The sequence below is a fragment of the Chiloscyllium punctatum genome, chromosome 16, assembly GCF_047496795.1.
Source record: "Chiloscyllium punctatum isolate Juve2018m chromosome 16, sChiPun1.3, whole genome shotgun sequence".
In the NCBI taxonomy this organism is placed as follows: Eukaryota; Metazoa; Chordata; class Chondrichthyes; order Orectolobiformes; family Hemiscylliidae; genus Chiloscyllium; species Chiloscyllium punctatum.
The window spans coordinates 18,284,559-18,312,512 of NC_092754.1; the positions used below are offsets into that span (position 1 = coordinate 18,284,559).

A 27,954-nucleotide genomic window follows, 5' to 3' on the forward strand; every position below is an offset into this window, starting at 1 on the left:
ATAATAGTATTACAAATGACTTACACTGTAGGTTTATAGCAATGAACTGGTCAAAATCCTGAAATTCCCTTTATCAATAGCACAGTGGTATACTTACCCCCCCGGCAGTTCAACAAGGGCCACTCACCAACATTTGTCAAGAACAAGCAATAAAAACTGCCTGGCCTATGATGCTTATATAACAAACATAACAAAAAAAAGCAATACCAAGATTTTCCTACTGTACCTTTAAGGAAGCTCTCGAGTAAGGAGGAACCCCAGCGTCATATTTACCAGAAATAATACCACAGGCCAAAGGGGACCATGTCATTGCACCAACACCTTCAACAAAAAGTAATAAAAGCAGAAAGGTTAGTTTGTGGTTGGGTAATGCACTGGAGCAAATGTTGCCGCTTGGGAAGCAGCCATCCAGTAATGTCATCAGAACTAGGGCAGAAATTGGGTGTTTTCACTCTTGAACAAAACAAAACAGCTGCACTTTCAAATTCTAAAGCCAACTCCCTCCACCACCTAGAATTTGACTATTAATAAAATATTTTGCAGCTATGGATCTACTCAACTGCAAACCTCACTGCTACTTTTGAAGCAATCATTCCCATTAAAAATATTGTATTTTCTGCCATTTCTGTAGTTGATCCCTGGCATGGCCCTCACCTCCACTCCCATAAGTCCAAAGGATGCAGGCTTGAAGGGATTTTGAGGACAACAGGTTAAATGATTAACTGCCAAACCTGGCAGGATCACACAAAGTGGTGCTGGAAAAACACAGAGGCAGCATCCAGGGAGCAGGAGAATCGACGTTTCGGCATAAGCCCTTCATCAGGAATGAGGATTGAGGGTCGGGGCTGAGAGATAAATGGGAGGGGGGGGGTAACCCCATCCCCATCCCGTTTATCTCTCCACCAACCCCACCCCTCTCCGATTTCTCTCTCAGCCCTGACCCACAAGCCACATTCCTGATGAAGGGCTTATGCCTGAAATGTTGATTCTCTGGCTCCTTGGATGCTGCCTGACCGGCTGTGCTTTTCCAGCATCACACTCTCGACTCTGATCTGCAGTCCTCACTTTCTCCTGGATCACATGAAGCACTATCAGATCCTTTTCACCTGTCTAAACCACTCACTAATTTAAGATAACTTCCAGCATTTTTTTAAACTACTGCTTCTGAAACCTGTCTCTCCTCTATCCTCACCTTCAACAAGAGCAGGAACTTACTGAATTCACTATCACTAAAATGGAGACCATTTGATCACAGTAGATTCTGCCACTTCCCCAACCATGTTTGGTCAAACTTGTTTCAAACTCCCCACAGGTTCCCAGGCTTGAATTCATATCAATCTTTATTTTCCCCTTCCTCAAATGTTCTCTCTGAGCTAATCTCATTGAGACTCATCTCTGATTCTCACAAGTCTATTTTTTCAATGTATTGCCGACCATCTAACTTCCTTTCCTGTCTCCAGTTTTACCGTCTTCGATTCCTGAAGAAGGGCTGATGCCCGAAACATCGATTCTCCTGTTCCTTGGATGCTGCCTGACCTGCTGCGCTTTTCCAGCAACACATTTTCAGCTCCAGTTTTAACGTGTATTGTTCTCTCTCTCACTTCAGATACTGTCTCCTTCTTTCAAATCTGTCATTACCACTCTTCTTTAAGAAAAAAAACAACCCTTGACTTCTCCAGATTTGTAAACTAGTGTCACATTTCCAACTTTTTGTCTCCAAAATTGTTGAACATGCTACTGCCTTCCAAAATTTCCTCACACTCCATATCAGAATCCCTCCAACAAGGTTTCTGCCTAAGCCACAGAATCAAACCAGCTCTTATCAAAAAAGTTAACGTGTTATCGTTGTCACTGACTAAAATAAATGATTTGGAGATGCCGGTGTTGGACTGGGGTGTACAAAGTTAAAAATCACACAACACCAGGGTTATAGTCCAACAGGTTTAATTGGAAGCACACTAGCTTTCGGAGCTACTATCACCTGATGAAGGAGCATCGCTCCGAAAGCTAGTGTGCTTCCAATTAAACCTGTTGGACTATAACCTGGTGTTGTGAGATTTTTAACTTTAAAATAAATGAGCCCTCCTCGTCCTGTCAGCAACCTTTGATACAGCTGACTATATGAATCTCCTCCAAAGCCCAACCACTCTTGCCCTGTTGTCGTTTCCCCAGTTCAGTCTTATCCACAGTCAGACCATCATCCAAAATAACTTAATTACCCAAACCTGTTGTTATCTCTGATATGCGGCCCAGCAGTGTCATTCAAAAACACAGCACCTGTTTCCACACACAGCGTTATCACACCATTACATTTCTAAACCTTGTCACTCTCAATTGTCAGACTGATTTGACGACATCAAGCACAGAATGAGCAGAATTTCCTCACATTGAACACTGAAAAGATCAAAGACATTATCCTTGGTCCTCACAACAAATGGCATTACCTAGCCATCTACTTTGCCTTGACAACTTTACCAGGCTGAAGCCAGACTGTTGTCAATGTTGGTGTCCAACTAAGATCACTTATTTTTACTTCATCAGGATTGAATGGCTCTGCTCCTCCCCAGCTCAGCTACAGCTGTTAGCTTAAACCCAACTACTTCAGTACACTTGAGTGGCCTCCTACGTTTTATCCTCCCTTCACTTGAGGTCAGCTGCCTATGTCATAACTCATTAAGTCCTATTCACCTATTGTCCCCATCTTTGATGAACTACATTAGAACTCTTTAAGTGATGTCTCTATTATAAAATTTTCATTCCTGTCTTAAACAAAATCTTCATGGCATTGCACTCTCCATTCAGTAACCTCCTTCAGCCTCACAACCCTCAGGTTTTTTTCAGATTAGATTCCCTACAGTGCGGAAACAGGCCCTTCGGGTCCACACCGACCCACCAAAGAGTAACCCACCAAACCCATTTCCCTCTTACTAAAGCACCTAACATTATGGGGAAATTTATCATGGCCAATTCACCTGACCTGCATGTCTTTGAACTGTGGGAGGAAACCGAAGCACCCAGAGGAAACCCACGCTGACACAGGGAGAATATGCAAATTCTACACAGACCGTCGCCAGAGGCTGGAATCGAACCTGGGACCTTGGTGCTAACCACTGAACCACTGTACCTCTGGAATATCCCTGCTTTTGACTGCTCCATTATTAGTGCTTTTAGTTGCCAACACCTTTTGCTTTGGAATTCCCTCCTTAAATCTCCTTGTTTTCCTCTCTCTTCCGTTTTAAGATGCTCTTTGAAACTACATCTGACTGAGCTTTTGGTCATTTGCCTTAATAATTCCTGTTACTCAGAATGAAATTTTGTATTATGATGATTCTGAAGTGTACTGGAAAGTTTTATTGCAAGTACTTATAAATAAAAGCTGTTGTTGCGTTATACAAAATTTGCTTTAAGGTAAATTAAACACTTAAAAACTTTGAAATCCACTTTCTCAGTTTCTCATAATTTTTGCTTGATACTTGGTTAAAGTAGCACAGATAGTTGAACACTTGTAGAAATGTACTCCAGAACAATTATTCACCAAATGGACAGAAATTCTCATAGTAAAAAGAAATTAATCAAAGTAGGTCATTTTTAAGTATAATTTGGCAAATATGTTTACCAATCTTATGGAAAAGCTCTGGAAGCTGCACTTCAACTTTCTCTCTCTGGAAGAGGTGATATTCAGCTTGTTCACATATTGGGGGGATGAGGTTAAATTGTCGAGCCACTGAGTAAGCCTCCTGAAGGACAGAGACACCAGAAACAGTTACAGAATAATTTGGTACCTTGAAAGAGGAGTCATCAGAACTGCTTTTCCAACAGATTCTGCTCATAAAAACAAAATCAGTGTTCAGTTGCAGTTAAACCTTGTTATTAAGTATCTCAAGTAGACAGAAGCAGAGGATATAAATGGAAATTCATCAATGGTTAATTCAAGTAAGTAAAGTCACCATAGTCATCGGACCAGATCATCGGACTACTCTCTCATTACAGAGAGATGACTGGTGTTTATTTAACTGAGGGGGCCACCAAGCCTCAGATGATGGGAGAGGTCAAGAAGGAGAGTTTTTCATGGTAACCTAATCCAGTGTGGGAATTGAATCCACACTGTTGGCATCACTCTGCATTGCAAACCAATCATCATTAATGGTAAACCTAGAACAATTACTTGAAATAAATTTTTGAATCAAAAAATACTGCTTGGAATAATTTGCAAACCTGGTGTTGTGTGATTTTTAACTTTTCCAAACAAAGTTAGAGAAGCAAAACATAAGGATTATTCAAAATACATTCGGTTACCACACTGCAGTGTATAGGGGAAGGGAAGGGCGGAGATATACTTTAACATAAAGGATATTGCACCAGAGGAAGGGAGGCAGACTTTGATGGACGAAATGGTATTTTCTGATGCCTAACTTTTCATATGTTCTGGTCAACTGCCAAGGGTCTGTGCTATCACCAGACAATTATCAAAGAACAATTTTCCATTATCATTGCATTTGGTCTACATTGTACTGTTGGATAATAAAATTATATTAAACATTCACAGCACATTTTCAAACATGACAGTCTCATAAATACTAGTGCTGAGACGGTTACAGTAGAGCATTCTGACAGTTATAAAAGCATGACAGTCACTTTTATCTGTTATGGGACGAAACATGGCACAACAAATTCCAGTGCTAAAAACAGCTGTTCATATTTTACAATTACCTTAAGATCTCACTCCTACACAAAATCGGGTCCATACTTCAGCACTTTACAGAATAGGGGTTGGTGGTTCAATACCAATGAGCCTTATTTAACAAACGGTCAAATCTGCCCTCCATGTCCTGAAGCCAATCTGTCAGAACTTTATGTGACGTCCCATTTTTTAAATCTAAGGTAATGTCAGGTGAAGGGGTCTGGGTGATGGAAATGCTTTTTAAAATTAAGAAAACACGTTCAGGGAGTAGTGACTGCCACTGGTAACAGGAACTATGATCTGGTTGTTTTTGCTAGTTGAATGTTTAATAGTACCTAGTCAGAGGTGATGGTTTTACACAAATATGAGGGAGATGAGTTGAGGTTAGTAGTGTTATTAACTCAGAAATACAGTAGCTGTAATCATGGTTTTGTTATCCAAGAGAGTGACTGATGCAGTGACAAAATCTAATGGAAGGATGCAGCTTTTAACAAGTAAAGGGAATTCATTAAAAAAATTGACACCACCACAATACTTGAACTTCAAAATATATGTAGAAGGGAAAAACAGTCTTCATAAAATTAATACACAGCCTGTTGGCTTACAAATTCTATTGGTCAGTGACTCTGTTGAGGGAGAACAGGCTCATTCAGCATGAAAAAGGGAGTCTAGTTTACAATCACAGCGTTAAGGGCATGAATCCCTAATCTCAATATTGTGCACCATCACAAACAGAATTTCTCAAGGTTAATCAAATTGCAGCTATTCTCACAAAAGGTTTCAAAATGTAACTAAAATAGGCACAAAAGGGACTAAATCAAATTATTTTGACTGCATTTCTATAACAGCTATGACTTGGCAAGTAATATTTCAAACTCTTTTTGACATCATTGCTGCTCTTAGTGTCAGTCTGTACATTTGCTGTTGATCATACTGTTGAGAAAAAGGCACATTAAAAAATTCCAAAGTAAAGACTTGTAAAAGGGTAATTGTTTGTGAAAGGAAATACACACCATAGTGTTACATGCAGCATAAAATAGAAATTTAATTTTAGAAAATGTAATTATATTTTAACCCACGTAGCTGTATGCCTGGGAGAAAAATTGAAGTAATTCATTGGAAGTCAAATAGAAAGAAAATTGTGAATATAACTCAATGGATCAGAGCACTATTGGTAAACACAATCCTAAGCAATGAATGTTCCACAGGTTGAATGCTCATGCAAGTCTCTAGTTAGATCCTTGAATAACTTCTTGGAAGGCTTTGACAGATTCTCAAGTTATGTCATAATGAATAGATGCAGGGATTGTGAAGTGAGAATTATAATTTGGGCTGCACATTTCATGTGAATTGCGGGGGTTCTAAATTGTTCAGAGAAATCAGTGAGGATTTGTCTGTGCATGAAAGGCAAGAGCAGCTCAGTTATTGGAACTATTTTTGGGAATGATTCTTCATCAAGCCAAGACAAAGGGACTAGACCCAAAATGTAGGGCAACGGTGAATTTGAACACGACAATACTGAGTCGGAGATAAATTAACAAGTGACTCCAAACTCACATTTGAAGAAAATCAGCAGTTTGTGGCAGGCAGCAATACTGACGGAGATAATTACGTGTGGGGATTGAGATAAAATTTTAAAAGAATGCATAAAACTTGATTGATGAGTGGTAAACAGAAAGAGGCTAGTGACCAACTCAATTACCGGAAAATCTATCTGGATTGTACCATATTTGAGAGGGGCGTCCTTAAGAAATTCTAATCATTTCCAATCAAATTCAGATGGTAGTAGCTAGGATAAAACTAACAATTCTTCACAATACAAATTGCCAGATGGTGAGCCAGCAGAAATCTGTGCAATTCTTCCACTTCCTAATGCAAGGAATTGACATCTCTATTGTCTCTACTCAGTACCGACTGTTCACCATGCTGTTAATACTTTTGTAAGATTTAGCTGCATTTGTTAATTTGAACAAAAAGTTACACATGCTTTGCCTTCTTAAACTAGAAACACAGACACCTTAAGTCTCTAACAAAGCAAGTTTAAAAATATTTTCAGATCACTGCGCGTTATTAAATGAACATCTATACAGCAATTGCCAATTTTAGGTGTACGATTATTTAATAGAATCTGAAACAAAAAGAAAAAATTAGTTACTTCAGTAAAATCATACACAAAACTCTGCAAGTAAACCTATTGCAACTACCATTGTTTTATTAATATAATCACTAAGGCAACGGAAAAGTTATCTTCAGAAAGCTGAATGACTGTAGGATGCGGCAACATTAAACTGTTACTATAGAATGGTGTGATACTGTTTCACATGCAATTGCTACAGGACTATCCAGTGTGATACAACCACCTGACCCATTTGCAAGAGGTATTGTATGGTACGAAACAAGCTGCTTATTGAAGAGAAGGTTTTCCTGTTCAACATTGCAAAGATTAACTCAGTTGGAACTAGTTTGAATATTAACTGATATTCTACTTCTTTTGCTGCAACACAAATGCTGCCTCAAGTCTTTGTAACAATAATTATTTCTGAAAAATGAAAAATAATAAATTTTTCTGAAGTTCTAACTCTTTGTATTGCTCTTACCATGATTTCCATCGCACTCCATCGTGAGGTGCCCCAATACATTGCCATTCCTTGGTTAATTACATGTGTCATTGCTCTCACGGTTTCTGCCGGGAGAGAAGAAGTCATTTATATATATATTTTTTAAATGGCATATTAGGGCTGCAGCATAATATGCTTGTATATTGCTACTGGTTTCACAACAGGGATCTTTTTGCCGCAAGACATCTTGCAAGCAGTGTACATCCGCCTTGCTACAGTGGAATCATGAGGCATTCTGATTTTTTACTTTCCCTCAGAATTCCTTCATATTGCTGGTCTACTAAAGTAAATATGGGAGGAGCTTGTATGATAATTATGATACACTTATGAGTAAGTGTGTGAAAAAAGGGAAAGAAAATTAAAAGAAAGAATAAGCCAATTTTTCTGTGTTTTCTGCATGCGAAACAAAGATAATGGAAAATGTGCAAAATAGTGAATAAAAACTGACAAATAATGCCACATCAAGAATTAATAAAACAAAAAATTGTTTGTCTGAGGATCGACTCAAGAGACAACATCCCTTTTTTGAAGGCCTACCTACAATAGATTTCACAAAGCAATACCCAGTAAAAACATTTCAAACCGAAGTCTTTAATCTAATGCAGATTTCAATGATAGAATTCAAACATTCATGACATATAAAGTAAAAAACTCTCCTAAAGTTGGGACTATTGTGGGAAAGACACTTCTTAGTTCCTGGATTCTCATCTATTCCAGTTATTATTGGATATAGTCCTACAGTACAAAAAGCACAGTAAATTGGTTATCTCAAGGGAGCAATAGTGTGGGAAATGAAAAAGCCCGACTCATATCCATGATGAAGGTCTCTTGAGGTTAAGTCTGAGGCAGTTTGCTTGGCTAGATTATTTTTTTAATTCTGCTATAATATACCTCACCTGAAAGTACTTTCTGGACGTGGTGCCTGAAATGGTAATGTTTCATTCCCAGCCCTCGAATCCCTCATTTTAATGAGTAGAATGTGATCTAATCTTTGCCTGAGCAAATGAAAGACATTTTAAAAATTCTGCTTACTGTTGTGCAATTTCTAACTCAAACTTTGATATCTTCAGAATATAACCTGTTTTTGAGAAGATTACTCAAGTTTAATTCTTAGACAAGATTTTGTAAAAGAACAAGACAACAAAAACAAAGGGTGCACCTCACTGTTTTGCCAATAGAAAGAAAAGCATGGTTGTTGAGGGCTCTGACTTGCTGAACCTTTGTAAATCATAAAACTTAATTTCGGCCCTCGATATACATGCACCATCTATTAGGTACACTGTAGCAACTCAAAGGTTCTTTGAGAGCACTTCCTTAACTTAGACTTTCACTACCTAGAAGGAGAAGAGTAGCAAACGCATGGAAACACCACCATCTTTAAGTACTCTTCCAAGTCACTGACCACTTTGATTCAGAAATAGATGCATTCTTTCATTGTCATTAAGTCAATTCCTAGAACTTCCTACTTCACATCATTATGGGAACAACTTCACCACATTGTTCAAGGCAGCAGGTCAACATCACCTTCTCAAGGAAGGTTAGGGGGATAACAATAAATGCCAACAATGCCCAAATCTTGTCAAATGACAAATTTTAGATTAGATTAGATTACATTACATTACAGTGTGGAAACAGATCCTTCGGCCCAACAAATCCACACCGACCCGCCGAAGCGCAACCCACCCATGCCCCTACATTTACCCCTTACCTAACATACGGGCAATTTAGCATGGCCAATTCACCTGACCTGCACATCTTTGGACTGTGGGAGGAAACCGGAGCACCCAAAGGAAACCCACGCAGACACGGGGAGAATGTGCAAACTCCACACAGTCAGTCGCCTGAGGTGGGAATTGAACCCGGGTCTCTGGCGCTGTGAGGCAGCAGTGCTAACCACTTGTGCCACCGTGCCGCCCACGTTATCGTTGAATATAAATAGTTTGCAAGTTTTCAGAATAAAATCTAGCCAGTCTTTTCAGCATCAGTGTTTTTTTTGGGTGAGATGTTAATCTGAAGCCTGGACTACCATCTTGAATGAAAACAAAAACTTCCAATAGCATTATTTGTTGAACAGGTGATCTCTCTAACCAACCATCACCACAAACAAAATTGTTCATTTCACTGGTGTCTATGGTACCTTGTGCACAAACTGGTAATGCATTTTATTTCTAACAGTACCAATTTAAAAATGATTAATCAGTTCCAGGGCATCCTGATTACAGAAAGATGAAAAAACATATTCAAGTATTTAACTGGATCAAACACAAATGCCATTTTGTAGAAATTTCTCTTTGTGGCATGGTGTGTATGAGATAAATCATGATGAAAAAGGAAGAAGTTATCTCCTTTGCCAAATATTGGAATACTATGTACACCAAAAATGCCAAACCTTTTCTTCTACCTGGTATATTTTTGGGCTGCAACATTTTCCTTTCATATTTCTCAAATGTCCAGAGCTGCTGCTGTACTAGTACTAATGAAGACTTGAACTGCATCACATAATTGAATGTTTTCTCAGCTTAAACTGAAGCAGGTTTAATTAAACTTGCATGCGTCTGCAGCAGAGAACAACAACATTGACCCTAACTTAATCTTACCCAGCAGGAATTCATAATGGCGACATATTTAAATGCTAAAGCTACAGTACTTATCAATTACTTGTCTAACATTTTGATCATTCCGTACTCAATTTGTTCACTCTCTAGTTTTCCAGTTCTACTACTTCATTGCCATGTTATCTTTCTTCTGCTATTCTGTCAACATTAGAAAAAATGTTAGTAGTGACATTTGAGATCAAAAAAGGAACTGCTTCATTTTGAAGATATGTGATCCAGTAAATTACCACTTTTTAAAACCAGGATGATTGATTTGCACTTCGCAAGTACAGCTAAATCAGTGATGTACAGTTTCGAAGGAGTATACATTTTAATTCTCTGATTCTATGATGTTGCGGTAATGAAACAATGTCCAGAGAAATGTTAAAGTTCTAGTTTGTTCTACAAAAATGATTTAGTTTCTCCAATTTTACAGGCCCAAATAAAACAAAAATCCAATGGATGGAAATAGCTTGGAGGCATGCTTTCCCATAGCTATTGGTTTATCAGCCCCAACATGAAAAGACACCAACATGTGCCTTGTTAGATGGTCTACACTCAGTTTCAGAGCTCTGACGGACTGCTCTATCACCAGGAGAAAGTGAGGACTGCAGACGCTGGAGATGAGAGCTGAAAATGTGTTGCTGGAAAAGCGCAGCAGGTCGGGCAGCAACCAAAGAGCAGGAGAATCGACGTTTCGGGCATAAGCCCTTCTTCAGGCCCTGAAGAAGGGCTTATGCCTGAAACGTCGATTCTCCTGTTCCTTGGATGCTGCCTGACCTGCTGCGTTTTTCCAGCAACACATTTTCACCTCTGCTCTATCAACCAGTCAGGGCTAACTAGTCAAAATAAGATCGACTATAAAATTAGTGGAGTTGGATTCTCACACACATTAGTTGTGTGAATGTGATATGAATTCCAGCGTGACATTTTATCATTTGCCAAGACTGGCCACAGAAAGGTGTACTTTTTTCACCCCTCGGCTTGACAGCACAACTTGTACTGACATCCCAGCATTTTAGGTGCCATCATTTTGATGAACAAACGTACTACTGGTCTGTTCATGTGACAAAAAGATCCCTCTTTAAGAGCTCTTCTGATATCCAAATCAACCTTTAGCCCACATGACCAGAAGAGGCTGACATTGAATTTCTATTCTTGGATAACTGCATTTCAAAAATGGGCTGTTACATTCTTTGGACACACTGAAGAACTCCGTGAGTGAATTCAAGCTGCAGGTATATACAATTTTTGAATCTTACTTAATCAGCATGTGTAAAAATGAATATTTTGGCTTGACAGCTGGCTAACAGTGACACATTTGTCATGAAGTAGTAAAAGGTTATGCTGTAAATCATCAAGTTCAGTTCGAGAATTGACAAATATTCCAAATTAATTTAAACTCTCTCCTTTCTACTGACAGACTAGCCATGTATTTTTAAAATTTTCAGTGTATCATGTAGTCTTTCTAAAAAAAGACTACACAAAGTACAGTGCTACTGAGGAGCAAGGTCACAAGTACAGTCAAAAGCTCTGTGCTCCAAGCAACTGCACCCCTTGTCAGCATGTTATTGAGCCTCACTGAGAATGGTGATTGCGTGAAAAGCCAAGTTTTCCAAAATTTTAGCTGGCTAAAGCCACCGTGGAGAAGAAAATGTCTATCATACCCCTTTGCAGGCAAAAGAAAGCCATCCAGTGAATAGCTAAACATAAACACAACATGACAATATCCAACTGTAAATATGAAAGGATGTGTCCCAAAGAAGACTATGCGAGGTGAAAAATATCCAGTGTGAAATCAATGGGAAAATGAGGGCATGAAGCAAGCTACACACAAACAAGAATTAGCAAATGATTTGATAATATATGCAAGACTAAAAAGGACACAAGTATGACTGAAGAAAATCTAAATTTCAGATATTCCAATACCTATAACCATGTGTATATTTTCAAAAGTAGACTTTCCAATTTGCACTGTTGTACTTAAATTCCAGTATGCACAATTTAAATATGTTAAGATTTGGCTGAAACATCACAGACAAGAATGGGTCCAAGTGTGCTAAACATGCATACCAAAGTTGCACTGATTGGAAAACACCCTAAAATCTTTACTGCAGAAACAAAATACTGCAGGTGCTAGAAATCTAAAATAAAAACAGAAATGTCTGTAAATACTCAGCTGGTCTTGCACCATCTTTAGAGAGAAACACAGTTGGCCTTTCACAGAACCTTTATGAATGTGGCCCTGATAAAAGGTCACAGACTTTTGCTCCAAAGATGCAACCTGTCCTGCAAAGCTTTTTTGGCATTCTCTGTTTTTATTATGCTCTGCATCATCATTTCCCTTAATAACTTCTTTCTTCTTTCTTGAAGGTATCAACTTCTTGCTACACAATACAACTTACAACATAACAGGTGTGCTCCTTCAAACATATTTTCTTCTGAGCAACTACTCTTCATGTGTCAGCCTTGGCAGTGAGCATGACCAGCTATTGAACTGCATGGTCTGATCCTACTTGTCATGGACTGCAATAGGGATCATTTTTGAATAGGAGTAAAACACCTAACTGACGAATCTTCATTCTTGTTGCTAATGGGGTACTACGGCTTTTTACTAAACACCTGAAAGAATATTATGTGCAAATCTACAAATTTGTTTAATGTGTCTTTTTTTGTTTTAAAAGACAGATGTGCCTTATAATAGAGACATTATCAAACAAGTTTTTATCTGACTGCATTGCTTACACTACAGTAACTCATTTTTGACTTGGTTTAATAAACAACTGATATCAAAGTGAACACCTAAAATTCACTTTCCTTTGCGGAGACAGAAATGACTTGGTATGAATTGACTACATTCCACTCTAGATAAAATTTAAAATTTATTTGAATATAAAAAAGAAAATATTTTTCCAACTTCCAAAATAATTTTTGCCACCAATGGTAACATCAGAAAAAAAAAGACTTATTATCCATTTTATGTTGATTAGATATATAAAGCACTTTATGCTCTATAACAGACAGACAAATATGGGCAGATATTTTCTCCAGAACTCTCCCTTATTCTTGGAACATTATGACATCATGTAAGAGCAGAGGAATGAGTTCCCTATTTACATCAGGGAGACAGGGGAGATTCACAACACAATCATTAGAAACAGGAAGTAATAAATACACTAACACAGAAAATATCCTTTCAACACTATTTCCTTGACAGTGCATTTTGTGAAATAAATTTATCCTTATTTAATATTTTTGTGCAAAGAAAATGCTACTATTGTCCTCAAAAGAAAGGTCTATTGTCTCATGTAGGCCAACAATAAGGGACAAACAGCTCTCACATAGAGTAGAACCTACAGAATTTTGTCAATTGGATAGAGAGAGATGGTATAAAAACAGCAATCAGTAAAATGGCACAAAACGGAATGCTTAGCCAAGGGTTGAAAGTAGTTTGCAGAATTAAGCATTGACATTTTAAAATAAAACATTTTCTGAATGAATTCAAAATGTAAGTTGGCCAATTTTTTCCTCCCTTTCCTTTTCCTCCATCCTGTCTGGCCCTATTACATGAATACATTGCTTGCAAGGTATATCTTATTTTTTATTGCCAGACTTGTGGAATAAAAGATCGTCTTTTAAAATAAAACCCGCCCCAAATAATCTATAAACCCACCAATTCTCAGCCCAAACTATTATAATACAGCTTTTCCACAGAATTATGCACAGACACATATAGGCCAAGGATGAAAAGAGAAAAAGACAAAGGTTGAAAATGCTAAACATGCACCATAAACAAAAGCACAAAGAATTCAGCAGTAATTCTGTTCGGGCTGCCACTTGTGATGCATTAAGTGGTTTAGCAGGCATTCATTATAATTGAATGAAAAGGAAAATCAACACTTTAGCACAAAGGCTAGGGCCAAAACAGTTAGTGATTGACTGGTACAAATGTTGTTAGTATATTTTATGTGAGTGTAGGGGTGCAGTTACCAAAGCTCTCATCTGGTCACAGTGTTGCATCCTCACTGTTCAAGATTAAATAGAACCATATGGGTTTTCACTTCATGAAAGCGAACTGGATAAATATTTGAAAGGAAAATACTTGGAGGGTTATGGCGAAAAAACAGGACAGTGTGCTTAAACTGATAGTTGTATCAAAGAGCTAGCGCAGATACAATAGGCAGATTGCCCGATTCCCCCAACCCTGACAAAATAGTCTCTCTATTCCCATAACATATTTCAAAATCTCAAAAATTTGAACTTAATCTCCATTTTGCTTTTTTTCTGCTCCAATGAAAATGGTCGGATAACCTCAAATCTCACATTTGGTCTGTGCTCTCCACTGCTTTAAAGAAAAGCCCATTATAGAGTATCCAAAATCTAACTCTATGGCTGCAGTTCCCACATTATAATAAAGACTAAAAATTCAAAAAGTATTTCACTGACTGAACCTTTAAGATTTCCTATGGTTATAATGAGTACCACATAAACTCAATTACATGTCCCTAACTACAGTTTTGTGCAATTTCTCAGTTACTTTACTCTTGTATACTATTGATAAAAACAAAGTCAACATATTCCTATTATTCATTCTTCTTCCAAAGTGTATTATTTCTCTCACATTCTTGTCTATCAATAATGTTCCCATTGTGGTGTGCCTATGCCTTTCTGAACTCTCTCTTACTGACTTCACTGATTGCTGATGCATCAATGTAGGAAGATTGGTAAACTTTGAGTTTTATATCTATATATCAGCGTGCACTAATCCCTGGAGAGATAATATTTCTTCAATCTGAACACCACCATTTAACTGAACAACCATTTATAATACATTTTTCCAGTGTGAACCAATTTGCTGTCCATACTCTACATTCTTTTCCCCACATTTTTACAACAAATTTCCTCTGCGACTCTCAGATCACTTCTAGAAATCCACATGCAGCCTATCTACAATACACCCTTTACAAATCTGTCAGTTATCTTCAATTACCTGTTATCCTGCCTATTCTACAATCTCACCTCCTAAACTTACAATACTCTTTAGAACATAGAAGAATACAGCGCAGTACAGGCCCTTCAGCCCTCGATGTTGCGCCGATCAAAGCCCACCTAACCTACACTAACCCACTATCCTCCATATACCTATCCAATGCCCGCTTAAATACCCATAAAGAGGGAGAGTCCACTACTGCTACTGGCAGGGCATTCCATGAACTTTAGTTATCTTCAACATCATTAGGCCCAACTTTATCACATGCCTCCATTTTAAATCTCAGTTTATTTTAATATGGCTCGTGTAGGAGCCTAATTCTTTGCTCATTATGCTTCATAGGCATATAGTTATTTTTCACTTGATCAATTTGATACTTGAAAATTTCCTATTGCTGATCTCACCTTTTGCTGTCATGGTTGTCAATTATTTTGGACCAGATAGTTACCTTGCTGAACTTGAACCTTTTCAATTTCAACATCTTTAATGACTGCTACTCTGTTCTTACACTAAATCTTGCACTGCTTTAATGACTATTACTCAACTTTGATCACACAGTCTTTATTACAGCCATTACTGGAATAATTAAAATCATGCAATATTTTTGCCTTGCTGTTATGACACATCTTACTGTATTGGCTGCTGGTCTTCTATATCTTATTTCTACTGTTGGTGATGTGTAACATAGTAAGGAAACTTCACCTATGTGCTTACAGAAAAGACAACACATTTCACAATGCGTTCTCCACAAGACTTGTGTTAGTTTTCCACTTTGATTTCAATGCTTTGAAGCAGCAAGTGCTTCAAATGTACAAATGTGAATTAATGTGATGTCTTACAGTCGTTCATTGGTACCCAACCCTTCAGCACTGTGAACAGAATCAAGCTGTTGCAAGGTAGCGACATTGTCAATATGGATTTGCTCCACGACTAGTCTAAATGAGGAGTGATAGATGTCAAATGGTTCAGCAATGGTGACTGCAAAACCTAAGATTTTATGTCAGGACCAGCTTAGATAAAAGCAGTACCAGTCTATCACTAAAATTAATTAATTTATGATAGCGGATGCAGAAATCAATTATTAATGCACAGTGAAACCTGCACTAAATGGTCACTTGCAGCAATGCAACTAACTGTATCACATCCATAAATGACAGTAATATGTCATAACATGAATTAAGTTCTAATGGTAAAGTTGGGCTATGATTACAACATTTCATTTAACACATCTTAAATTTGCCACAATTCTATTTAGTTAGCATCAACATATAGGTATGGAAATAAAAGTATATTTCAAATCTATTTGACACAGCTTTTAAAAAAAAATTCCTTGCACTTTTCTCTGGCAAGTACCAATTCTTTGGTTGAGTATTTTTGTTAGCACTGTCTCCAGTATCTCACCCATGTTGCCACCCTTCATGTGTGACCAATGAGAAAGAATATTCAATTGTGGTAAGAATATCACAGTTGAGCCAGACACTATTCTGTTTATATAGAGTCATAGTGTCATACAGCATGGAAACAACTCTTCATGCCAACCAGGTATTCTAAACTGAACTAGCCCCATTTGCCTGAGTTTGACCCATAATCCCTCTAAAATCTTTTCAATTCATTTACCTGTCCAAATGCCTTTAAAATGTTCTAACTTGAACCCATTGCTAACAACTTCCTCTGGCAGCCCATTCCATGCACACACCACCCTCAGAGAAAAAGTTGCCCCTCAGGTCCACTTTAAATCTTTCCCCTCTCATCTTAAACCTATACCCTCTAGTTTTGGATTTCCCTCCCTTTGCCTATTCATCTTATCTATACCCCTCATAATTTAATAAACCTCTGGTCACCCCTCAGCCTTCGATGCTTCAGGGAAAAAATCCCCAGCATATCTCGCCTCTCCTTATGACTCAAGCACTCCAGTTCCAGCAACATTCTTGTAATTTGTTTCTGCACCCTTTCTTGTTTATCGATAACCTTCCTTTGGAAAGGAAAACAAGAATTGTATGTAATATTCTAAAAGTGGCTTCACCAATGTCTTGTACAGCCACAGCATGATATCCTACCTACAGTACCCACCAGTGCCCTGGACGAGAAGTTATTTTCAAGAAGGAATATCTCCCAAATAAAAGTTTTTACACCATGCTTTCTAATGGGTTATTAAATAACAATCAGGAACGGAACTCCACCTGGTTTCTTGCTCCCTAATTGAAATCAAACATTAGACCTTAGCCTAGGTTTGCTGACCCAACTAAACCTGGGATTGTGCCCGCCATCTTCATGGCCCAAAATACTCAACTGCTCATCAGAAAATCGTACTGAGTCAACATCACCTTCCTAAATAAATATGGCTCAGTGCTCCCAGGTAAATGAGGTTCCTTTAACAACTGCTTAACCTCATCATCACCACAAATCTATTTATTGGCTTGAACATTTATTTAGGGCAATGCTAAATTCTAACCTAAATCTAGATTGGAATGGCATTCACATACCATTACAAAACATAACACAACTCACAAAAGATCAACATAATTTCTATCAAATTCTTGTACGATAAACTTTTCCTCTTCCAGGACATGGGACTATTTTTACTTACTGAACTGTAATCTGGAACTCCCAAATTGCAAGCTTATGTTTACATTTTATTTTATTCAACTTTAAATTCTGCACAGATTTACTTAAGGTTTCAAGCTTCATGGTTCACACTAGTGAATCGAGGATAAGTTTGATTACCAACACTTATCTCAAGGGCATATGGTTCACACTTCAATTAGTAGTAAAACACCATTAGCCAGATCAAGAAACAGTTGCTGCAGAAAACATGATTACTTTTCTAATAAACATAGTCATTCTTAACTTCTGGCTCCACTTCAGGTAACTTAATTTATAATTGCTCTTATTAATGCCGCTGCATCGATCACAATGATCACACCAGCAGATAATTGCTAGATAAGTAAAGGGGTTAATAAGGTTGTAGGTTTCATATTCGCCAGTTGCTCTTGTCTTGCTAAGACTCTATTTTATGATTTTTTTTTTACAAAGATGGGCTTTGTTTGATTTAAATCAGTTGTAAAACACAGAAATTAATGTCAGATTGCCTCAAGATATAAACCATGGGAAAGTAGGAAGATGGACCAAGAAACAAATTTCTAATCCATTTTTGTGATGCAGTGAGCCAGTGATAGCTAACAGTTTTACACCAGTATTGCTGGGTTCTGGCGAGGGATGGGGTGCATGAGAAGGGGGAAACAGGCAATGTGCTTGGAAACTCTAAGGTTTTAAATGAAACGGAACAATTAAATTCTTTGCTGCTTCATCAGTGACCAGAAGAACAGGTTTCAGTTCAGTAATTTCATACTTACCCAAGTTTAGGTATAACTGCAGCAACCTCCTCTATCCCCATCCTACTTCTGCTGATGCACCATTCAGAATGGGAAATGGGAAGGCTGTCTGCTACCCTTCATGATATTCATTTTGGGAATATATTGATTTATATTTATTATGATTAAAAATTATAACAGCCTATTTATTACACATTGCTCAAAAGTATCAAAAAGATCAGCAAGAAGGAAATGAAGAGGATAAAGCTCACAATGGCAAGAGAAAATCAAATGAATTAGCACCACCTTACAAACATGTATTTCGAAGCACAGCCACAGCAAACATACTAGTAGAATGAGATAGAAAATTTAACTTCAAACAAAATTAGGTACAAGAATTGTGAAAACAAGCAGTTAACTTTCTAAGCAAAAGTTCATTCTATGCAACATTATTGTACACAGCCCTACCATTCACAGAATGACAGGAATTCAAAATGAAACACTGAGAAACCTAAGAGCATGTCATAAAAGTAAACTCAATTAAAGAGCTGAGACCTAATGGACTGGCAATTGGACAACATGCATGTTTTAAGAATGAGGAATAGCCACTCAAGAATGAAGGAACATTAAAAAAATAAGCAAAAGGGTAGGACAGAATCAGTTTTATTTACTTGCAAGATGTTTTTTCTTAAATAAGTCGGGTAACTTGCATTTTATGGGGAAGTTACTTCTGTGGGTGATAGGACAGGAAGTAGGAGCAGAGTGAACGAACAATCTGTCCCATAAAATGCCTCAGAAACAGCTATGTATTAATACTCATTCTTGGGTACTGTGTACCTTCAATGATGAATGTTCTTGATTTTGAAGAACTAAATGGATCCCCTGGTAATAAAAGAAGATTTAAGAAAACCAGAGTTTACAGCTGAAGGTACATTACATTGCAGAATTTAGGGCATGGGAGAAGTAAGAGTAATATATACACATACATACGTACGACTTCCCAGTTCAGAAAACAGTAGCCAAGTGAAATGTCTTATTATAAACATATATTCATTACAAAATATATACAAGTTGTAAAGGCTCAAATGCATTATGAGCAAAACAAAAATAATTTATTCTATTAGTTGAGATAGTAAGATGTTCAGTTTAAAAAGACAGTATCCCTTTTGTTTACCTACGTTGAGTACATTTTAAGTGCAGTACCAATCAAACCTACTTGGTGATTTGAACCAGAGGGGTGAAATGTAGCATGAACTGGCTTCAATGGATGAGTTTATGGTAGGAGTGGCAGTGGTAAAAAATATCAGCCACAGTCAAATTTGGATTCAAATAATGCATACAATAAGCTTGAGGAAGACTGCCAAATGGTTCCAAAAATAACACAGTATGATGAAAATAACCAAACAATAACCTGAATTCCAAGCACTTCCAGTTCTAGTCTGAGAGCCTGTCACTCTCCTACTGTTTCAGTCAGACACCTGCAACATTGATTTCTTTGCCCAAGACACTCAACCTCTCCAAGAAAATTGAAAGGTCACATGTACTGAAAGAAATTGCCCAGGCAGATGAAAATAAATCAGAGACTACATTGTGCCTCCATGTCTTGCACTTTCAAAAGCTTCCCCAAATCCACATATTTAATTCCCTTTCAGAATCCTTGTTTGAGTGTTAATTCTCCTGTTGTCCCTATAAAACACTTTAAAATATTTAAAAGAGCCTATAGATTTTTATTTTAAATCAAACTGTTCAGAAAACCTATTATATACCGCTGGAGCAAGTGCCTTATGACAATTTCCTAAACAAATTAGTGCAGGAAGGTTTTAGTGCAAAAGCTGCACACTTTGGATGAAGAAGCAATCAAGTCAATGATGTTCATAGCTCTAATCAGTGGGAAGCAAGGGAACAAAAATCTTTAAAGTATTCTAATTGATTTTCCAATGGAATAATTTTATCTGGGTTAAACTGCTAAGGTGGTCCCAGATTTCATCAATGTTGCCTTTGGGTTGGGGGGAGAAGAAAGTCATCCAGAGTGTCAGCTCCTGGTTACAATCAACTCCAAAAGTTCAATAGTCAAGTGACAACTGCAGCAAAAAACTTTTGATGCTAGATTTGACATCGGCTGTCTCAGCTTGGATTTGAGATCAAGTCTCTATAACCCAATACTTTTTCCATTGAGGGGGCATTATGTTAGAAAGGTGTAATCTGGACAGTTGAATAAACCTGTCCTAGCACAAATTACAAAATAAACACTCAACTGGAATTACTTAGAAACAGCAAAATTTAAACTGTAAATTATTAAGAACTGCTTGCAATGATTAGTATTGTTACCTTTGATTTCAGTACAGGGCACTTTTACATTTGAAAACATTTACACTCAGTAGTTGGAACTGTGAAAGATTTCCAGTACTACAAGTGCAGGTTTTGTCTTTCTATTCTTGGACTGTCTGGTGACATGAACTTTGAGCTTGGATACCACACTGCTGTCAGTTTGTATTTAATACAGTTTGTATTAAATAAAACGTTTTATTAATAGCTGGTTTTAGGACAGTAAGTTAACCCAAGTGAAACAATGGTGTTAGCATTTCTGTTGAAGTCAGAAGTTTCAGGATTCAATTCCCTTCCCAATGCATCTCAAAGTTTGAAATGATACAAATCATCCAAAGAAAGAATATTTCCTCTTGTAGTGGAGTCTGAACTGGGGGACACTTCAAAATTTAAGGGTTTCCCTTCTAACACAACAATGAGAATTTTTTTCTTTCATTGACTTAGAAATTTGCATAGCCCTGTCTCAAAAGGCAATGGGGATGGGGTTACTAATATTTTTAAGGAGGTGGTAAATAGATTCTTGTTAGGTAAGTCAATCAAATGTTATTGGGGTAGATAGGAATGTAGAATTTGAAACGCAAATCAACCAAAATCTTATTAGTGGCACAGCAGGATCAAGGGGCCAAATGGCTCCAGGTTTGTATGGCTGAAATGACTTTGGTTCCCCAACTTCTGATCGTACCACATGCAGTACTAGGGAAACTACAAAGCCTCCCATTAGCATTTTCCAGTCGCTAACAAAGATGGCTACAGCCGTGAGAGGAGCACTCATGTCAGACTGTTAATTAGCTGGCAAATCCTTCCACTACTTCAGACAATTCCCCAAGGGAAACATGTGAACATCCAAAGCAAGAAATCAAAATGAACATCTAAGACAAAGTCAGCCAATTAACATACTTGTAAAATATTCGAGATAAATCTGAAAAAACATCAGAATCATATGAACTAGCACTATGCAACTAAACTAGATTTTCACACCCTAAATGTTATTGTCTATTATCATCTAAATCATGCATGTGTAATTTTACTTTCAAATTGTATTTGCAATATCAATATGGGATTGCAGGGTTAAAGTTTGAATCCTTGATAGGCATCCACCCAGCCAGACACATATGTAGTTTATGTAGGACTACAAAAGGGACATTCTTTTATAAACCATTTAGTGTATCTTACATCATATGGACTAAATGGTGATGCTCAACAGCACTCTCTTTTGTCACTTTTACCCATTACTAGGTTGATTGTATCAGAATATTTCAGTAATAAATTGCAAAAACTTTCACTACAATAATCCTTCAGTCAAACCTGACAATTTAAAATAGTCTTAGTATTTTGCTGACACGTTGAATGATATATTTAATATATAGAATTACAAAAACCAATACAGCTTTATTTCTATTTAAGAGAATAAAACAAAGAAAGCGATAACCTGCAAAAAGTCGACAAGTAATGCCTCTGCAGTAGAAATTGTGTTGATGTCATTAAAACTAAGCACCTCGATCAATGATAAGCATCAATGATCACCCAAAGTGGATGTGATGCTATAATGAGGTGAATGATAGCTGGATATGCAACTACGCGTGAAATCCCAACCAACCTTGATTATTTTTTAATCTATATCCAGAAACATTTCCTTTTGGCTGACATCATTATTAATGATAAGTGGGAATGCTGACATTTTCCCCGCCCAATCCAGAAATATGATGACTAGTTTTAGTGCAGCAAATACTGCCCCAGCTGAGATCAGCTAAGCTTTCCTTCTTCACTAAAAATGACAGTATAAGGACAGGGGTGCAAGATCTGTTTCCAAATACTTTTGTAAAATAATTTCAACAGAACTTATGTACTGAGATTTTTGTGGCTTAATGTCGCAATTGTCCCATTGCTTTCAACATGAACTGCTTCAAAAGAGTAGGAGATGTCAGTTGAAAGAGAAAAACAGACCTTCTATTTTTGTGAAAATTGTGCAATATCGCACTACAGAAGAAAATAAATGTGCATTATGTATCAAGGTGACCCTTAAAGAATATTGCTGGCCTAAATAATGTGTTAAATAATTCACTGTTATTTTTGTAAAACCATAACGGACTTCTGATGTACAAGCTTATTAATGGTTACCAACTTGTTTGCAATAATTCTGCTCATCAAAATAAGGAACATCGCTTCTGGCAAACAGTATTTTCTACTTCAGTTCCAATATTAATCACTTGCAGGGAATGGTCAAGACAGGTTAATGTACAGCAAAATACTGTGATTTGATCTGACACTTTATCTCCACCTCAGCCTCAGGGGAATACTTCTTATTGAACAGTACAACAACCTTCCATTTCCTATACCAGTTATCCAGGAGCTTTACAAATGGAATTGGTCGTTGCAAGCCAATTACTGACAAATGATTGTAAACTTAGTGCAGTAGACCTTGCCCAGTAAATTGACGAAGCCCATTTTACACAGTACTCTCATAGCCAATACATGATGGAGATAATCATCTCACAGTCCAGTCTGCAATGCCCCAGTGTGCTACCTAGCATTGTGTGCCTGCTCACCATTGTGTGTCAGCCTCTAGTTCTTATCTAATGGAGGTCTTCCCTATGTTGTTGAGTTCCTCTTTGTACAAATAATATAATCTAAACTTCCCACAATATTCAAACTACCTACCAGTCTTGGTCAATTGCATGAATTGGAGTATCATGACTCAGCTCATTATCTGTCTGCGGACACGTGCTTTGTGAATTGAATGATGTTAACAAAATACTTCACTATAACCCTTGACTAAGGCATCCCTGTTCCATCCAAATCCAGACAACAGATGTGAAAGTACTAGACTAGAGCACACAGTGACACCCAACTTTAAAGTTTCTGCATTAAAATTAAATACAACAGGTCAAAAATGGTCCTGTTCTTTTTAACTTTAACAAATGAGCATCAGCAAAAACTATAAATAAATAGCATACTATGTAGTATTCCCAACTTTTACTTGGTAGGAAAACTCTTTTTGAAACTAATAAATCCCAGACCACTCAAGTAGTCAACCGTCTAGGTGGGCGATTTCTCCCAAGTCCTTGTTAGGAAACATATGACAATAGGCCAGAAACAAATCAATAATATGTTAATAATATCATAGTATAGAATAAAATCTACATATTCCACCCCATGCCATCATTTCCACATGCTCAGTTCAAAACAGTGTGAAATTTTAACCAATGTGTATTAGTCATCTAAATTGAATTTATACAGAGTCCACACAGGTTCCTGGAAACAAGAACAATATATCAAATATTTGGAATTTTCAGCCACTGAATGACTTCTAAACTAAAAAGACTAAAATATCCCTAATTTGACTCTTGTTTCATTAGTTAGCTGATCTCAGATAGGCCAGTAATTGGTGCAACAATTAGGTCCTGCAGTTACCTAATGTATGTCAGAGTATTTGAAGACTACTGCTATAAGAATTTTCATTTCCAGAGATAAGGTACTGAAAGAGAAGAAAACTGGGTATGTGGCACTGAAAAGTACTTCTAAGTAAGCAAGCATGTGCACTATTAATTAATATTTTGTATCTGCTCCTGCATTTTAAATAATCAATGAAATGAGTTTGATAATTCTTTTGGCAATACCAGGATAACTTCAGTTTAGTGCTGAGTAAATAGACTATTAAGTTGTATAAAATGTGCATCAATCTACATTTCTTGAATGTTTAGTGCAGAAATTTCTGGCAAGGAATGGGGAGTTGGTGAAGATAACAGCAAGTGAATGTGTGCATTATACAACTTGCAGATAAAAGAATAATATTTCTCCACTGATGTCAATGCAACTGACCTTCCATAGGTGTGTTTGGGTCTGGCCTGTTTGCAAACACCACATCCACATACTCCAACTGCAAGCGCTCAAGAGAAGCCTTCAATCCTGCAAAAACAGAATATATGTACAAACTTAAAATAGACAATCTTATGAAGCCTTACTCTGCTTGGAATTTTATGTCATGAGAAAAATAAATACTGTAACTAAGGCTTTAAAGAACAAACTGATTATTTTGGAAGTTTATTTTCTTGTGGAAATGTCACTATTTGCAAAAATGGGCTAATAGAATGGTGGCAGAAGTGGGTACTGCAGATGCTGGAGATTAGAGAGTCAAACCATAATTGGAGTTGTGTACAGATCTCCTAACAGTGGTCAGGACCAGGGACGCAACATGTACCGGGAAATAGAGAAGGCATGTCAGAAAGGCAAGGTTACATTGATCATGGGTGACTTCAATATGCAGGTGGACTGGGTAAATAATGTTGCTAGTGGATCTAAAGAAAGGGAATTCATGGAATGCTTACAGGATGGCTTTTTGGAACAGCTTGTCATGGAGCCCACAAGAGAGCAGGCTATTCTGGACCTAGTGCTTTGCAATGAACCAGACTCTATAAAAGATCTTAAAGTAAGGGAACCCTTAGGAAGTAGTGACCATAATATGGTAGAGTTCAGTCTGGAGTTTGAAAGGGAGAAGGCAAAATCTGATGTAATGGTGTTACAGTTGAATAAAGGTAATTATGAAGGCATGAGAGAGGAACTGACTAAAATAGACTGGAAGCAGAGGCTAACCGGGAAGACACTAGAGCAAAAATGGCAGGAGTTTGTAGGTATAATTGAGGACACTGTACAGAGGTTCATTCCCAAGAAAAGAAAGATTAACCGGGGAGGGATTAGACAACCTTGGCTGACAAAGGAAGTCAGGAAATGTATTAAAGAAAAAGAGAGATCCTATAAAGTGGCTAAGAACAGTGGGAAATCAGAAGATTGGGAAGGATACAAAAGCCAACAGAGGATAACAAAGAGTGTAATAAGAAATGAGAGGATCAAATATGAAGGTAGGCTAGCCAGTAATATTAGAAATAATAGTAAAAGTTTCTTTCAGTACATAAGAAACAAACGACAGGCAAAAGTAGACATTGGGCCACTTCAAACTGATGCAGGGAGCCTAGTGATGGGAGATAAGGAAATAGCAGGAGAACTTAACAAGTACTTTGCGTCAGTTTTCACAGTGGAAGACATGAGTAATATCCCAAAAATTAAAGGGTGTCACGGGGCTGAGTTGAGTATGGTTGCCATTACGAAAGAGATAGTGCTAGAAAAGTTAAAAAGTCTTAAAATTGATAAATCTCCTGGCCCCGATGGGATACACCCTAGAGTTCTGAGAGAGGTTGCTGAGGAAATAGCAGAGGCATTGGTTGAGATCTTTCAAGAGTCACTGGAGTCAGGAAAGGTCCCGGATGATTGGAAGATGGCTGTAGTAACCCCCTTGTTCAAGAAAGGATCAAGGCAAAAGATGGAAAATTATAGGCCAATCAGCTTAACCTCGGTTGTTGGTAAAATTCTAGAATCCATCATTAAGGATGAGGTTTCTAAATTCTTGGAAGAGCAGAGTCTGATTAGAACAAGTCAACATGGATTTAGTAAAGGGAGGTCATGCCTGACAAACCTGTTGGAATTTTTTGAAGAGGTAACAAGTAGGTTAGACCAGGGAAACCCAGTGGATGTGGTCTATCTGGACTTTCAAAAGGCCTTTGATAAGGTGCCACACGGGAGGCTGCTGAGCAAGGTGAGGGCCCATGGTGTTTGAGGTGAGCTGCTGGGATGGATTGAGGATTGGCTATCTAACAGAAGGCAGAGAGTTGGGATAAAAGGTTCTTTTTCAGAATGGCAGCCGGTGATGAGCGGTGTCCCGCAGGGTTCGGTGCTGGGGCCACAGCTGTTCGCATTATATATTAATGATTTGGATGAGGGAACCGGGGGCATTCTAGAGAAGTTTGCCGATGATACGAAGTTAGGTGGACAGGCAGGTAGTACTGAGGAAGTGGGGAGGCTACAGAAGGATCTAGACAGGTTGGGAGAGTGGTCCAGGAAATGGCTGATGGAATTTAACGTGAGCAAGTGCGAGGTCTTGCACTTTGGCAAAAAGAATAAAAGCATGGACTACTTTCTAAATGGTGAGAAAATTAATAAAGCCAAAGCACAAAGGGATCTGGGAGTGCTAGTCGAGGATTCTCTAAAGGTAAACATGCAGGTTGAGTCTGTGATTAAGAAAGCGAATGCAATGTTGTCTCTTATCTCAAGAGGGTTGGAATATAAAAGCAGAGATGTACTACTAAGACTTTATAAAGCTCTGGTTAGGCCCCATTTGGAGTACTGTGTCCAGTTTTGGTCCCCACACCTCAGGAACGTGTCCAGCGGAGATTCACACAGATGATCCCTGGAATGATAGGTCTCGCATATGAGGAACGGCTGAGGATACTGGGATTGTATTCGTTGGAGTTTAGAAGATTAAGGGGAGATCTAATATAGACGTAGAAAATAATACATGGCTTTAAAAAGGTGGATGCTAGAAAATTGTTTCTGTTAGGCGAGGAGACTAGGACCCGTGGACACAGCCTTAGAATTAGAGAGGGTCATTTCAGAACAGAAATGCGGAGACATTTCTTCAGCCAGAGAGTGGTGGGCCTGTGGAATTCATTGCCACGGAGTGCAGTGGAAGCCGGGACGCTAAATGTCTTCAAGGCCGAGATTGATAGGTTCTTGTTGTCTAGAGGAATTAAGGGCTACGGGGAGAATGCTGGCAAGTGGAGCTGAAATGCGCATCAGCCATGATTGAATGGCGGAGTGGACTCGATGGGCCGAATGGCCTTACTTCCACTCCTATGTCTTATGGTCTTAAGACTAGAGTGGTGCTGGAAAAGCACAGCAGGTCAGGCAGCGTCTGAGGATCAGGAAAATTGATGTTTTGGGCAAAAGCCCTTCATCAGGATGAAGGATTCCTGATGAAGGGCTTTTGCCCAAAATGTCGACTTTCTTGCTTCTCAGATGCTGCCTGACCTGCTGTGCTTTTCCAGCACCACTCTAATAGAATGGTGGGCCTTGCACACTGAATGGTTTCTTCAAAATCACAGCATCATTTGCAGTAACAGAATCATACAGATGTACAGCATGGAAACAGACCCTTTGGTCCAATCCATCCATGCCGACCAGATATCCCAACCCAATCTAGTCCCACCTGCCAGCACCCAGTCCATATCCCTCCAAACCCTTCCTATTCATATATCCATCCAAATGCCTCTTAAATGTTGCAATTGTACCAGCCTCCACCACTTCCTCTGGCAGCCCATTCCATACAGGTACCACCATCTGTGTGAAAAAGTTGCCCCTGAGGTCTCTTTTATGTCCTTGCCCTCTCACCCTAAACCTATGCCCTCTAGGTCTGGACTCCCCGACCCCAGGGAAAAGACTTTGCCTATTTACCCTATCCATGCCCCTCATAATTTTGTAAACCCCTATAAGGTCACCCCTTAGCCTCCGACGCTGCAGTGAAAACAGCCCCAGCCTGTTCAGCTTCTCACTATAGCTCAAATCCTCTTGGATGCGAGCATAAGAGGTACAGTTAGTAAGTTTGCAG

General features: G+C 38.2%; 1 protein-coding gene across 11 annotated transcripts in view; it reads right to left on the minus strand.

The window, feature by feature from the left end:
- The window catches only part of kcnab2a (potassium voltage-gated channel subfamily A regulatory beta subunit 2a), a 268,478-nt gene that overhangs the window by 12,591 nt on the left and 227,933 nt on the right, over positions 1-27,954 (minus strand). For 8 of the 11 annotated variants that reach the window (XM_072586346.1, XM_072586338.1, XM_072586342.1 and 5 more), the window contains 5 exons: positions 24,339-24,425; positions 19,032-19,076; positions 7,279-7,364; positions 3,617-3,737; positions 227-321 (listed from right to left, as the gene is read on the minus strand). In XM_072586346.1, the coding sequence (XP_072442447.1) occupies positions 227-321; positions 3,617-3,737; positions 7,279-7,364; positions 19,032-19,076; positions 24,339-24,425 (434 nt within the window). The remainder of the gene's footprint in view (positions 1-226; positions 322-3,616; positions 3,738-7,278; positions 7,365-19,031; positions 19,077-24,338; positions 24,426-27,954) is intronic. The other 3 variants (XM_072586348.1, XM_072586347.1, XM_072586350.1) reach the window with 1 other exon arrangement.